The 14,469-nt window shown below is 51.9% G+C and overlaps 3 protein-coding genes and 1 non-coding gene across 4 annotated transcripts; 2 read left to right on the plus strand and 2 right to left on the minus strand.

Moving 5' to 3' along the window:
- Positions 1-1,208: 1,208 nt before the first annotated feature.
- QC763_704980 (uncharacterized protein) lies at positions 1,209-1,561 on the minus strand (the record flags this gene model as incomplete). The annotated part of the gene is made up of 2 exons (XM_062915505.1): positions 1,209-1,271; positions 1,328-1,561. 2 exons carry the CDS (start codon positions 1,559-1,561, stop codon positions 1,209-1,211), a joined length of 297 nt encoding a protein of 98 aa, XP_062761092.1.
- A 4,251-nt stretch (positions 1,562-5,812) lies between these two features.
- QC763_704975 (uncharacterized protein) lies at positions 5,813-6,200 on the plus strand (the record flags this gene model as incomplete). The annotated part of the gene is made up of 3 exons (XM_062915504.1): positions 5,813-5,901; positions 6,021-6,046; positions 6,121-6,200. 3 exons carry the CDS (start codon positions 5,813-5,815, stop codon positions 6,198-6,200), a joined length of 195 nt encoding a protein of 64 aa, XP_062761093.1.
- A 6,427-nt stretch (positions 6,201-12,627) lies between these two features.
- Positions 12,628-12,742, plus strand: QC763_0113290. Its single transcript has one exon. It is a non-coding gene; the product is annotated as a tRNA-Leu (tRNA).
- Positions 12,743-12,960: 218 nt separating this feature from the next.
- QC763_0113300 (uncharacterized protein) lies at positions 12,961-14,329 on the minus strand (the record flags this gene model as incomplete). Its single annotated transcript, XM_062906508.1, has 3 exons — positions 12,961-13,676; positions 13,734-13,927; positions 14,130-14,329. The coding sequence occupies 3 exons, from the start codon at positions 14,327-14,329 to the stop codon at positions 12,961-12,963; spliced, it is 1,110 nt and encodes a 369-aa protein (XP_062761094.1).
- Positions 14,330-14,469: the final 140 nt, after the last annotated feature.

The raw sequence follows: 14,469 nt of genomic DNA on the forward strand, positions 1-14,469 counted from the left end.
AAGAGGCGATGTGGGGGTCCAGGTCAAGGTTCTCGGACATAATGTCGTGAATGTCTACCGCGCCGCAAATACTGGCTTCAAGAGAGCTCCTCCAGCTTTCAACCTGGAGCCCAACATCGAGTCTCTTGCATTGTTCTTTGCGACTGTTGCATCGCCCACGAGCACCTTTCAGTGGTCCGGTCATTCATCGTGTATCCGTCCAGCAGGCGGGGGTTCGAATCGAAATGCGATTCCCAAAAGTCAGGCCCATCCAACGACAGACGGCTCTCAGCCCACGTTGGAGAAACCAGCTCTGATGTGAGACGAATCGGCGATTGGCCAACAGCCAACATTGCCTAACGATGCCGGGCTGGCGCTAATCCCCCATCTGGCCTGACGAAAATATTTTTAGCGGGAAACAGCCCCACCACGGCGATTGCGCAGTAACTTAGAACCCTCATCGAACCCTCAATGCGCCTCCCCCTCATCGTCTCGACCACAGGTGAGGCTTTGACGGCGTGACGGCCCAGGAATCAACTGTGACCCTTGAATCCTGGGAGTTGTTCCGTTCTTTTCAACTTCACAACTCACCGAAACCCTCTGCTACCGAGGGTCCCGCCACGAAGCCGGAGCATGATGCCATCCTGCAACTTCTGCGCAGCTGTCTGGAGTTGAGTTGTTCAAAGATGAGATGCAGGTCGTATTTTGAACAGCTAATTCTTTTGCTCCAGACTTTCCCCGCTTCCATCCTCCTCTGACCATGAAGAACCCCTAGCCCAACTGGTCGGTAGGCTGGCAAGATCTGTCAACACCATCTCCATCGCGGCCCGAATCTCGATTCTAGTTGGCGATGCGGGAGGTTGAGTTGCATACAGTAGCCATCCAAGAGTCAGCTCCCCGTGCATAACTACCTGAGAGGGGCTCAACGGGGTCGAGCGGTCCAAGTATCTACGTCCACGTAAACACGGCGTCGGTTGAACTCTCCACAGGACTGATTCTAGAGTAGTGTTGAGAACGCTGCTCTCCAATATCAAGCGGCCTCGAAACAATAGCGCATTGGCCCCGGTGGAGAAGACGAGGTTGTCATAACCATCAATCATTAAAATCTCCTCTTCCCTCTGCACAGTGCGGGAGATGATTGTTTCTTGGATCTCGGAGACTTCTGACTCCCCAAGAATATGCCAAGGCTTGGGCTATCAGCCTGCGATGAATTCAGGTGCAGTGATTGGCTAGACAAATAGTTCTTTGAGTGTCATCTTGGCACAGACAACGGCTTGGTCTCGACACAAACCCTCTTACGATGTCAGCCGGTGCCAGGGAGGCCTGTGTCTTGCATGGGCCAACTCACCTGGCACCCTGGGCAATTGCCTGGATCTGAAGCAAGCGATGGCACAAGCCTCGACAAACAGACCAAGAAAAAAATCTCTTCAACCAGGGCAGAGCTGTTGACGTTGGGGATGCCACTATCAAAGCACCTCCGCGGCTCTTGCCATTTTCCGTGTAGCCTACCCCCACGCCTCCTATCAAATTTGTTTTCCATCACGGCTGCCCGAACATAGCAGCTTCCAAGTTGATCGTCCATCGTCCAGATAGATTCCTTCTCTTGCAGAACTGACCTGCTGCATCCAGACAACTCGCGTCTCCAATGCAGCCTCCTTCTGTAGCACCATGCCGTGCATCGAGATGGTTCTCTTGGCAACGATAAGTGAAACTTGATTATCGGTCAGGAAAAAAAGCAGAGTAATTTCTGCCGGAGAGACTGGCATATCTCCAGGCTCTCACCGAAGACCAATTCTTATCGCAGCTCCCATCCGAACCCTGTATTCCCGTATCCGTTCGTATTGCGGTGTATAATACATCCCATGCCGCCCACCCCCCCGTGTCACACCTTGTCTCTGCTGCAATCCCCCAACAGTCCAGACATTCGCCATCTGCCCCACATCTGCACGGACAAAGAATATCCAGCCTGCCTTATTACATTGTTTATCTCACGTCAGGCAGACCTGCAATGGCATTCCCTGGGCAAGAACAAAGTCCTCATCCCATGGCAAAACCCCAGCCGTGAGCAAAAGCCTAGAACTGCCATCATACCATCAGGAACTTGGTTTTCGCAATGCTTGGGCACCAAGAGTGGACCGGTAGCAGTGTATGTGTGAGCGATGGAGGAATGGCAAGACGACAACTCAGCTCTGCATCAGTTAAGGCGGGGTAGGTAGAGTTGGAGTTTTGCGGGGAAGGCAAGCAATGGAGAACATCCAGCATTCGACCCAGAACATCAGCAAGATAATTGAACGGTTTTCCATGGGAGTCCGAACTCAGTCACCAACAACAAATTTAGATGCTTCGGTCCAGTAGTTATTACCAGGTGGCGGCGCGGACAGCACCTGACTGACGCCGGTGGCGGCACAGGACATGCTCAAATAATTATTTGTGTTGGTTCTGGGCAGTGGTTCCTAATTTGCTGTGGCTTTTGCGACACCCATGCCATGCCGACTGCGGATTTGTTTCAGCAAATTTGAGACACGGCAGGCCAACGCTGCATGGTTCTAGAAACTTGCCAGTACGGTGTGCCTTTGTGATAATCCTTCGTGAGATGTCTTATGAGACAAGAAGTCCACGAATGTTTATGTACACGTATACGTGTAGTGTAAATCGAGGAGTGATGGATTTCGCAGAGTACTCTCTCTGTCGGGTTATTACCCATTGAGCAAGCCATCCCAGACAACAGAGAACCCTACAAACGTTATTGCCAAGCGAGAGGCTTGCCTGCCGTGACGGCAAATGCTCGTTTTCCAGGTTGTCTCTCTTATCGTGAGCCATTGACCAATCAAAGAGGATGATGTCTTGAACCACATGTGCGCTACCCAAGCTTTGGCCAACTACTTTGTCCCGGACAGTGCTGCGCTCGCAATCATCGCACGGTGCCATCTTGATTTTTGGAGGATATTTCCCACCTCCAACTCCTGTCAAAAGCATCGACCCCATCCCCGCGATGACATCCCGATGCACTCCTACGGCAAAAGCCTTTACGCAGGCTGCCGGGAAACATGTTTTGCATTTCATTCATGCATTACTTCAACTAGATGCGAGGTGAGAAGGCGAGTGGTTCGTCCACTGGGCACGGGGAACTGCTTCGCTTCTATCTTTACCTCCATCAATTCATCAAATTCAGTAGCTCTTCCGTCTTTCCTTTCTCGTCAAACCAAAACGCCTCAGCAGAACACGATACAGATTGGTGGGTCAGCGATTCTGATATGTGGTTTCAATCTCCCATATCTTCCGCTGCTACATATTCCCGCACACATCGGAAGCCGCTTTTTCGGATGGCCCCTCGTCGGATATTCACCCCCCACCCCAAATAGTAATGTCAATCACTCAATCACTTGAAACGGCATGTACTCTCTCGACCGTGTCGCGCTAGAAAAAGAGCACGAGTGTACCTATGGTGGGCAATGCCGGACACCATGGGCATTGGTCTGAAAAGCGTCCAAAAGATAGCTTCATGGCAGCTTTCATTTCCCCTCCGTTCGTCATAAAAGACCTGACATGAAGCAAGATCTAGGCAGTCAGGGTCCCCTTCTCCGTGGGGAAGGTTCTTGCCCCGACCCTCTCTTCGATCGACAGCGGGCATCTCTCCAGCTCATTCTACTTGACAATGACCCCTAACTCATATCCCAGTCCTAATGGACAAGCCTTGCCGGTTCAGTAGTAGGAGCAAACTGGATGGGATTTTTGGCAATGCCATGGGCATGGCATGACGGCTCGTGAAATTCGGTAGGTCCGGTCTGCAGCTGCCAAATATTGTGCCCAAGGGATCGAGCTTCCCCTCTTTCTCCTGGCCCGCCAACGGACTGGAGTGCCATTCTTCCTGTATTCGGCGCGGCAAGTTCCTTGCTAGAACACTGTTGTGCGTCAATGATGGTGTGGATGTCGCAAAAAGTGTCGACCGAGCCACATCCCAATGATCCCCCACCACGCACCGGTGAGAAAGGATTGGTCCTCATTGTGTCTAAGACTGCCCCTGTAGGCAGTCTGCCCACCGATTAAAATTGCTTGTCTTTTAGCTCGACAGGGGATTTTCCAAGTTTTGAGTTGCATGCTGAAAGACCAGACCATTGCTCGGATGAGGAGTTGACACTAGCCGCCAAGGGGACAAGAAAAGGCCACTGTCGAACATTGAAAGAGAGAACTCTGTACATACGCGTAAGGGCTTTTCTTCACCTAAGCTTCATCAAGTTCTCTATGAGTGTACATACAAATACCGCGAAACGAAATCCGGATTTCGGGCGGAGGCATGGGCTCTGTCCCAGTCGTACCACCCATCGATATCGCCATCTATTTATTACAGGCAGGCCGGCAGTATGCAGGCTGGTTAACGCTCATCATACACTCCCAGGACCCTTCGGAACAACAATCCCGATGCTAGATTTCGCTGGACACACAATTACTCACCATCCCACGTTCACTCGCAAAGTGCAGGACCCAGACGGCTCGTAGAAGAGATTGGCCTGTGTCTTCATGCCACACGGGTAGTCTTCCCCCCCTCCCCCTCCCCCGGTTCATAGGTCTCGTGAGCTGCAAAACCTTGATTTGGTGGTTTGGGGTTTGGCATTTCTGTGAAGGTATTCGGGCCCGGAGTTCACGGATGAAAGCGGTGACAAGACGGAGGCAGGGGCTCGGCACCTCGTGCTCTGAGCCAAGCACGGCAACTGGAGCTCAGGCTTCCTGGGCTCCTCCCAAAAAAAAAAGCGAGCCAAGAGAACGCACGCAATTGGCACTAGCACTAGGCCAGAAGAGGAATGGTCTCTGACAAGACCCATGCTTTCTATCCAATCCCTTGCTCCATGACGTCGTTGATTTGTCTCGGCAGGCACGCAAAATCGGTGATTCTGGAGCAACATCGAGAAGCTCGACTTTTCCGATCCCAGGGGCGTCTCTCTACTGCATGTACACTACTGTGCACTACTAGGTGTGGTGAAAACTCTGTCCCCCGTTCCATTGCAGTCTCGAATTTCGCGTCGACGCACCCAGCCCCTCCTTGTGGATGTGTTTGATATATGCACATGTCATAGGTACGGAGCATCCCCTTTTGTGCTTACTGACGCGGGCTCGTATTAAGCCAGGCCTCGGGTCCGTTGCTGTGCCCGGCGATACTTTCTTGAGCTCAGACGGCGGTGGTGATCTGGTGTGTTGCCTGCTCAAAGTTCTTTTGCAAGAAAAAGCTCGAGCCATCCTCAACCGCGGGGTTGTCAACCCCCCACCCCCCGCACAAAAAGCGTGGGGTTGTATGTATATCCACCCAAACAGCACAGATCATTAAGACTTTAAGAGTCTGGACTGTGACCGATCCACTTCAGCGCAACCGCAAGCCTCTTGAAGACATTTTGCTTTAGATGGCGCAGATTTTCCTCAACGACGACTCGCCGCGCCGCGCCGCTTGCCCGCAGTGATGCGAGAACAGGTGATCTCTTAGCGTCCCATGTGAGGGATGAACTCATTCATCAATGGGGAGGTCGGTGAGTGAGAGAAAAACAAATGGAAGCGCTGGCCGCGGGGCAACACCGAGGAAACCCTTGCACCACCCCACGCTGCTCAGCCGTGCTCAGAAAGTCCACTCACTGCCGTCAACAACAACCTGGAGAGTCTGTAAGCTGTATCTACTACCTAGACCGGAGTTTGATGGGCTTGGGACGCAATCGGGGTAAGACAAGCGAGGTGATGAAAAAATCACATCATCCTTCATCAATACAGTAGGTATTGAGAAGTTTTCTGTCACCCCTCCGGTGACACTCTGTTACCAGCACCCACGCCACACACCGACCAATTAGGTGCCATGCTTTCCACTTTGACGCTTCGACTTGCCCTATCAGGAACCCAGCAGAATGGCGGTGAAGTTTTTGCTGTTCACTTCACCTTGAAATTGTGTGCTTGAAAGGGGCATTCATGCGAGGGCTCGTCATTGCGAAGACTCGTCAATGACGAGCCCTTGACATTGATAGGGATAAAGCATCCATAATGTGCTCATGAAGCTGCCCAAACAGTTGGGTTGAGACCTTCTCCGGCACCGGTAAGTATGATGGGCTTGGTTCTGGTATCGTCTCAGAATGCAAACCCAGTTACTGACCTACGAGCAGAAGAAAGGCTTCGATAGTTGGCCTCGCTCGTTGACACGGAAGTTCAAAAACCTGCATGGCCTTGGGGACGCCTACGCATCAGGCTGAGGGCGGCTCATAACTCCGTCGACACGCCATTTTTGAGTTCTGCCGGACGGTTCAAGTTGTGCCGCCCTGAACTCCAAAGTTCGTCCCCGATTCAAGTAGCAGCTTTCCTGACCGGTGTCCCGCATCCAACACTTGGAAAGACTCGGCTTCCTGAGTCTAGTCCTGAATCGACCTTGCTACTTCTTCAAACCGCCGCTGGACGCTGCATCCATTGGTGCAGTCTTTACCGGTAGACAACTGGGCCAGTTGTTGTGTCTTGTCTGGAGCAATGCCGTCCTCAACGAACAGCTCAGGCGACATAAGAGGACGCCACCATCAAGATTTCCCGGCGGCACAAGGACGTAGCACCCTCACCTCCATTCTCTGGCACTCAAGCAACGGTCCCCTACGCCTAGAAGCAAGTCTTGCAACACCAGAGTAGGAATGACTTCCACGCCAACTGTCTTGGACGACGATTACATAACCCGTATAATACCCTAATGCACCGACTTGCATGAGTTCAACAATCAGCTTCAAGGGAACACAAGTCGTCGAAATTCCGCCGCATATCCTGCACTGTGTTGTACAGCAGCATCACGATGTTGACAGGACGTTGGCCCAATACATGGTGGGGATTGCATCGGCAAAATCAGGGGCCCCTCATCGTGACCCCTCCTTTTTGTAATGGGAACCCAGGATGATCCTTCAAATTCTGCAGAGACAATGTCCAACATCCAGCTCTCGGACTCGCAAGTGGAAAACACCAGAGGAAAAGCGCCGATGCCATACTACAAAGGCGTTACTATTATGTACGAAATACCCTGCCCTTGGGGCGTGTCGGCAGCAATATGGAGTCGACCAGCCCGCTGTCACGACATCCAGACCATCGACAGGTCGTTCAGGGATGTCAGAAGGCTGATGAGGTCGGGACCAGGGATTCTCCCCGGTGGGGCCAAGATCGCCAGCCGTCACCTCCGGGCCCGTCCGGCATTCAGAGCCCTTCGGCTTCCACTCACCCACCCACCCTTCCCACGATTCGACAAGCGGCGCTTGGTGCACAGAACGAAGGGGCCCACTGCGCCAACCAATTCGAGATGCTCTTGCCTCAATCTCTGGAAAGGCACAAAGGCTGGTGCGCCTTGAAGGAGGATGAAGACTTTTTGTGTGATAGAGCCACACTACTGCAAGCTGGTTGCAATGTGACTGTCTCCTATCTACCGGTGCGCCGGTCAGACCGCTCTGCGGCGATAACCTCACTGCATGCACCCTTCTGAACCTCAACGCCACCATATGCACCTGGTTGGTGGCTTTTTTGTCACTGCACTTAGTGTACATAGGTGTTTCTTGTTGGAAGAGTGAAATGGAAGGTCCTGCTGGTCGGTGATTTTGTAACCAGCCAAGACTTGTAAATGCATACCAAAAGTGGCGATTTCACCAACAGATTTGACATTCAGCGCCTCTAATACGAGAGAAGCAAGGCTGCCACTTGGCTAGGTCTGACTAACGATCCTACCATGCAGTAGAGACCCGCTGCAAACCAGCTGAATTTTCTCCTCCCATGCACCCTCCACTGGTTCCCTCGATGCTGCCAGTAGCACAACACAGCATGTCACTCCATGAACAGTCTTTGGTGGTTAGACCCAGTCGTGCCAGTAAACCCCACCAAGTGGCTCACCTCCTTGACCACTGCTGTAACAAGTGGAAAACTGACTGGAGCCACCAAAAGCCAACCACCACCCGAGAACCACCGAGACCCGTAACAACAGAAGAGCCGGATATCTCGGCTGTTCCATCAAGATTCAGCGCCTAGTGTATGAGCCGGACGCACACAATGCCCGCATCCGACTGACGGTATCCTCATAGGTATGAAAAGCCGAGACGATGTGTAGTGTCTTGTACGTACTTGCCGATGCAAAACTCGCCGGTGCTGTTTTGCTGCCGGGTCGGCATGGCATTGGCAATGGCATGATATCCAAAGTGGTCTGATCTGCAGCTTTGCACAAGAAAGTGGACTTTGCCTAGCCGCAGCTGGGAAGGTGAGGTGGATGGTGTTATCGCGCCTCAAAGAAGCCTCTCAAGGTTCTTTCAGGCATGCTCGAGACGTTTCCCTCGATTTCATTCATCACTTGGAGTGTATTATCGCCAACACGGTCAGCCGGGCAAGACCCAACACTCATTACATTTCCGCCTAACGTGCATCTTTGCTTTAGCCCAGCAACACTGTTTTATTCATCATTGTCTTTGTCGCTAAAGGGTCTGCCAGGTTAAGGGCGACAACATCCGGACCCTGTCAGATCGATCGCCGGGCAGGTTCGCCCGCCCCCCGTGCCGACAGCGGCGCGGCACAGTTCTTTCAGTCACTCAGCCGCTGCCGCATGGCCATCCGACGTTGGTTTTTTGGTTTTTTTTTCTTTTTTCTCCATCCGTCTCGTTTGGGCGATGTTTCTTTAACAGCTCGGCAAGCAAAGGGTATAAAGTAAGAAGGACGGTTCGTTATCTCCTTCGATGCCATTCGTGCAATCTTCCTTTCGCATGCCAACTCGAGGGCTTGAGATAGGCCCAGGAAAGGGAGGGTTGCAATCCTGTTTGGCACTTTTTAGCCACCCTTTTGGTTGATTGATTTGATAAAGATGATGAGAACTGATGGAACCGCATTGCATATCTGCAGCACTCCTGCTGTCCGGCCTGCCCTCCTTCCCTTCGCGCTGCGAGGTGCGACCTGCGCTGCATGCCTGCTATATTAACAGCAAGAGTGAAGCGACACACCAGACAAGAAGGGTGGGAGGCTATCAAATTGCACAGATCCGATGCGACAGTCGGCAATCTTTATCCTTTTGTCTGCATTGCCTCCAAAAACCCACCCGGAACTCAGACAAGAGGGTAGGAAGGAAAGCTATGGATACGGCCCCCCTCCCTGTAGGTGCAGGGTGGATGAGATGGTGTGTGGTGTGTGGGATTGCGGTTGTACTTCCCACCCTCCTGCAGGCGCGTTGGGGACTGGGGTGGGTTACTTTGCATTGAATGTCTTGGACTTGCCCGCCGCCTGCCAGTTGCACTCACGGCCATCATGGCCTGGGCGTTTCGGTGGTTGTGCAAGCATCTCGCCGTTGCAACATAGTTTGGCCAATAAAGTACACATTTGGAGACGGGTGCAGATTCTCATGCTATTATCAGGAGAAATGCTGCAAGATTGACGCTTCTGTTACCCACCACCTCCCCCTGAGAGCTCCATGGTTGGCTGCAGGCCGTAAAGGCAAGGACATAGGGACCGTTCATGTCCACCCACACCACCGCCAGAAGATACAAAATGACGGTCCACCGGTCGATGAATATACACCACAGTCTGGCTTTCACCGATCTGTTGCCGGTCGGTTCAGTTATATTCGCCAAGTAACACGCTCTGAGCCTATGATTTGGAGAGATCCGGCCGGTGAGTTGATGAAGGGTGGGCGGCATTGGGGAAAAGGATTGGGTTTCTGTCAACTTCCGCCTTTCTGTTGTGGTGCACAAAAACATGGGAAGAAATACCCGACCGTCCCAGCTATGCAGCAGAAATTCCAGGACTTGATTGACTACCCCCATAGCGCAAGCTTTGTCATCCAATGGCTCGACGCGAGTGTAATTGGTGAACACCACTTCCACACATCTGGACGGGTCGGCTCAGGGGTCCCTTTCAGGGTCCTGCTTTTGATCAAGGGTCCAACTCGAGACGGGTCGCCGCGTTGTAGGTGACGGCGAGACAAGATGGAAATCATGATATTCCCCAGCCCCCACCATCATTCTCTATGTCCTGTTTCTACGCAGTATATTTGGTTTTTGACCTACATTGGTGTGTAAACCCACGCCACTCCCTCCTCAACTTGCACCCTACACCCTTCCCCGCAAGCGTTGACACCCTTCTTCCCGCGCTCGCCCCCATTGTACGTATTTAACACGCACTCTGCCCGCCCTGGCTCGCCTCCCTCCTCCCGGGCAGCCATGGCGTTTAGGTCTCTCAGCCAATGAGCGAACAGGCCTGCTTAGACTCACGGAGATATCTTTCGATGGGGTGTAGCATGGTGGAGACGTCTAGGGAGGCGTTTCCTTTTGGGGTCGTGGTTGCATAGGTGGTTGGATGGTATGATGATTTATGATACATTTTACACGAGTGCTTGGGTCTGGGTGCTGCTCCTGGTTGCGAGAGCAAGAAATTGAAGAATGAGAGCAGTGGAAGGGATGTTGGATGGTCCACCCTTTGGACAACTGTCGCACCTCATGAACTAGCCTTATCTTCCCGCCTGCCCGCCCTGTGGTGAAGACCCAACGGGAGGGGGAAAAGACGTTGGCGGCGGCAGGACTAGTTACACAAGGCAGGCAAAGAAGCCGTTTTTATCCGCTGGTAGCCCATGGCTGGAACTCTTGGGCTTGTGAAACAGAAAGTTGCTCAACGAATTCGTTGCGTTTCGGCACACGAGTCCTGCTAGAAAAATGCCACATGGGTTAGGCATTCGTGGAGGAAGCTTTGGCTACGTCTTTCAAAAAAACTGTTTGGGTTCTAGTTTGGGATATATAGGGGATTGTCGTCAAGCAGCAAACGCGAACCGTAGACACAAACACACGGGGAGGGGCACGCCTAGCACTTAACGTATAACATCCGCTCGTGGCATTCATGGAGTCTTCCTCTTCTTGAGGAGTGACCGCATACCTTGGTAGTGCTAGTTCGGAGGTTGGTATGGACTAGATATGACGGTCTTTGCTGTGCTGTTTCAGACGATGGAGCTCCCCCCCCCCGCCGAGTCGAGGACACACAAGCGGAACCATGTGCGATAGGTGGATGATCTAGAAGGCTCGAAAGTTGCACAGTGGTCTGGGGTGGTGTCAATGTTATTACCGGTCAGCATGGCTGCAGATAAGAGGGTGGTGTTGGGACAGCTCGGTGGGATGGCTTGGGGGTGCACAAACGATATCAGCACAATCCAGATGCTCCCAGAACAACAATGGAAAAAAATATGCGGGTTGCACAGACTTGAAGAAGATAGGCAGGCAGTCAGGACGGATGGTTGTAATGATGGACAAGAGCCTACATCTGTCTTCAGATCGGTATTCAATAAGGCAGATGAATGTGGTAGGTGAGCGCAGAGTCCGGCCGCGCAATGCTGTGATGGCCTCTCGCCAACTGTCGGTAGGTAGTTTAACATCTTAAAAACACGCTACGTTGATGTAGTCTGTATGGGTGTGATCTACCTTCCAGCGACTGATAGGAGCTGTCTTGCCGACACACCTCCCCCTTGCTGAAGGGCCAGGCATGTATCCAGTACCTTTTTTGTCTTGGGGGTGTGGAAAAGACCCAACCTAACTTGCTCCCACAGAATGATCCGACTCCCTGGGTTTCATTGAGTATGCCGTGACTAGAAGCCGGTGACAAACTTCAGAAATCTGGAAAGTTATCGAAGACTCTGTGTCATTATGATGATGCATCAAACTGCTCAAAGACTAGCTTGATAGCACAGACCAACCCTGTTGGCTGGCGATCACTTCACATGGCGTGTACATTATTTGCTAAGACATCATGCCAGCCCTGAAAAAAGTCTTGTGCAAGCCCCAGGTCGTAGAGTAGTACGAGGTGGCAGGATCCCCGGCCGATACTTGATTCAACCTAACTTTTCCAGTATGGCTGCAAATGCGCCATGATAGTACGTTGCTTTTTATACGAACGGCGATCTTGCTCCCATCCGTTGCATATTACGTCTGCTACATGATTATATTAGGCCTCCATGATGTTGATGGAACCGGGCTCTACGACTCATACGTTGCCGAGTCCCTGACAATCTTCTTGCCATTGAGGGCTGAGTGGGCTATTGATAGGACTACACAACAACACGGATGCTGATCCTCTAGTTCGATTATTTCATCGTACATTGGGAACATGTCATAGCTCCGATCATCGGTGGACCCTTCAACGTTATCTTATGGAATTCAGGGTCCCTGTCAACTTTCTCGGCGTGCATATGCATACGGTGGCGGATGTCGATCACAAAGCCGATCAACAACAAACGACCGCCGGCAATTTACAACCTTCAAACCTGCCAAAGTCGAAATGTATATGTTTTCATCGAGGCACTGTACTGAACTGTATGACATGGTGAATGTGATTCCTCACATCCCGGTACCTTATGACTTGGCAATAATGCCACATACCGAGAGCCCAGTATGGGCTTCAGTTGAGTTCTTAATGCCAGTACAATGTACATCATTGCCTGGGTATCAACCGCAATTTCATCATTGGGCAACTAGTAGTGATGGGTATGTCATCGTGCCTTTGCCACAGGCAGCTGGCCCCTGACCCCCCTGACAGTTGCCCAGGCAACGGACAGACATGTAAGAAAAGCGCTACTACAGCACACAATATCAGAGGTAGCCTTTATCTGGAAAGAAAAAAACAATGTCAAAGAAAATACAGAATGCAAAATGATCAGAGTGAGATTCGAACTCACGCCCCTTACGAGACCACGGAACTCTTTTGGTGGAGTGCAATCAAGGTTGATACCTTAACGTGGCGCCTTAGACCGCTCGGCCATCTGACCTTGGAAAGATTGATGGAAATCGGCTAGGACTGACTACTTTTGTGTGAAGTCGTGATTTCGAGCAGGCATGAATCGTGTAAAGTTAGGGTTTTGGAAGTGGAGGCTGGTGGAGTTGGGTATGCGATGTGTGGAGACTGGATGCGCTCAAAAAGTCGCACGCAGAGAACGAGGGGCGTTGGTGAGAATCGGAATCTCAAATGAATTTTATTATATTTAGCTTACTTCGGGCCAGGAAAGTTTATCTCTCCGCTCTTGACCAGGCCACCAAACATCACCCTCATGTCCTCCACCAAGAGCTCTGGAACTTCCCAAGCAGCAAAGTGGCCTCCCTTGTTATGCCAATTCTCAAACACCAGCGGACCCAAGGTCCGATAGTGGTAGCTTGGCGACATCAACAAGTCCTTTGGGAAGGTTGACACGCCCAACTTCACTCTCGGATTGTATTCCTCCACCTTCTTGGCAGTTGCCGAGTGGTAGTAAACGCGGCAGCCAGCCTTGGGCCCTGCACTGGCGAACTGGTAGATGCTGATCCAGGTAAGAATCTCGTCGTCTGTCCAGGGGTAAGAGTCTGTCCAGTCGTAGAGCTTCCCGTAGATCCACGATAACAAGGCCACAGGCGAGTCCCTCAAAGCAATGCCAATGGTGGTTGGGTTGTGGCAGTGGAGGCCGTTGTAGGCGGCACCTTCTTCCCAAAACCGGTGGGTTCGAGCCAAGCCTTCTTTTTCTCGGTTGCTGTACGTGGGAAACAGATACTTGAGGTACACAAGGGACCCATGCTGTGGGATGGTACTGATGGAAGGAGGAACGGCTAGGTTGTGGTTGATGTGACTGGCCCAAACGGCTCCAGATTTCTTGGTCGCGGACGACGACGCAGGACCATATCTGATGTCCATGAAACGTGTGATGCCGTTCCCCCAGTTTCCTCCTTGTGTGGCTATGGGAGGGCTGTCAGCAGCCGCATGTGCAGACAAAACCAAAATGGGGAACGCACCGTAGTTTGAATACCCAAGCTTGAGCATCAGCTTGTGACAAGATTCTGCGTACTGCTCGAGCACAGATCCTGGCTTGGAAGGGCCAGATGAGAAGCCAAAATTGGGCAGAGATGGAGCAACGTCATCGAAGCACGGCTGATCTTGACTGTCCGGATTGGTCAAGAGAGGGAGAATTTTGGCCACTTCGATGAAGCTACCAGGTCCTATGGGAAGGCACAAGTCAGTGGGGAATGCTTGCCGAGTGTTGCGGATGCAGTTGACTCACATCCGTGACAAAACAAGAGGGGAATGGCTCCCAGGCGATTGCCCTTCTTGTGAACGAAGTGTATCTTGAGCGGATCGAAACCATCGACATGGATTGTTGTTGTGTACTGGGGCAAATCACGGTTCAGTACCGTCTCTCTTGCTGGCGCCAGTCAAAATCGCCCTTCAAGTAGTTGACCAGTCGCTTGAAGTCACTGAGGGGAACACCACCTGCCCAATCATCGGACAAGGGTGTCTCGTCGGGGAAAGTGGCATGCTCCAGCTTGTGGTGCAGCTGGGCGATTTTGGCATCCGAAATGCTGATGTTGAAGGGCTTGATGTCGGAGTCCATGTTGTGCCAGTTTGCGCTGTGTTGTTTATTGTTGGGTAGGTATTATTCGGTCTACAACTATTTAAGTCGATTGGTGACGTTAAAGGGCGCGGTTGACAGGTAGGAAGGAGCAACTCCATTTCTGCCGATCAATACCTACT

The sequence above is a fragment of the Podospora pseudopauciseta genome (genome assembly GCF_035222475.1).
Source record: "Podospora pseudopauciseta strain CBS 411.78 chromosome 7 map unlocalized CBS411.78m_7.2, whole genome shotgun sequence".
NCBI lineage: Eukaryota > Fungi > Ascomycota > Sordariomycetes > Sordariales > Podosporaceae > Podospora > Podospora pseudopauciseta.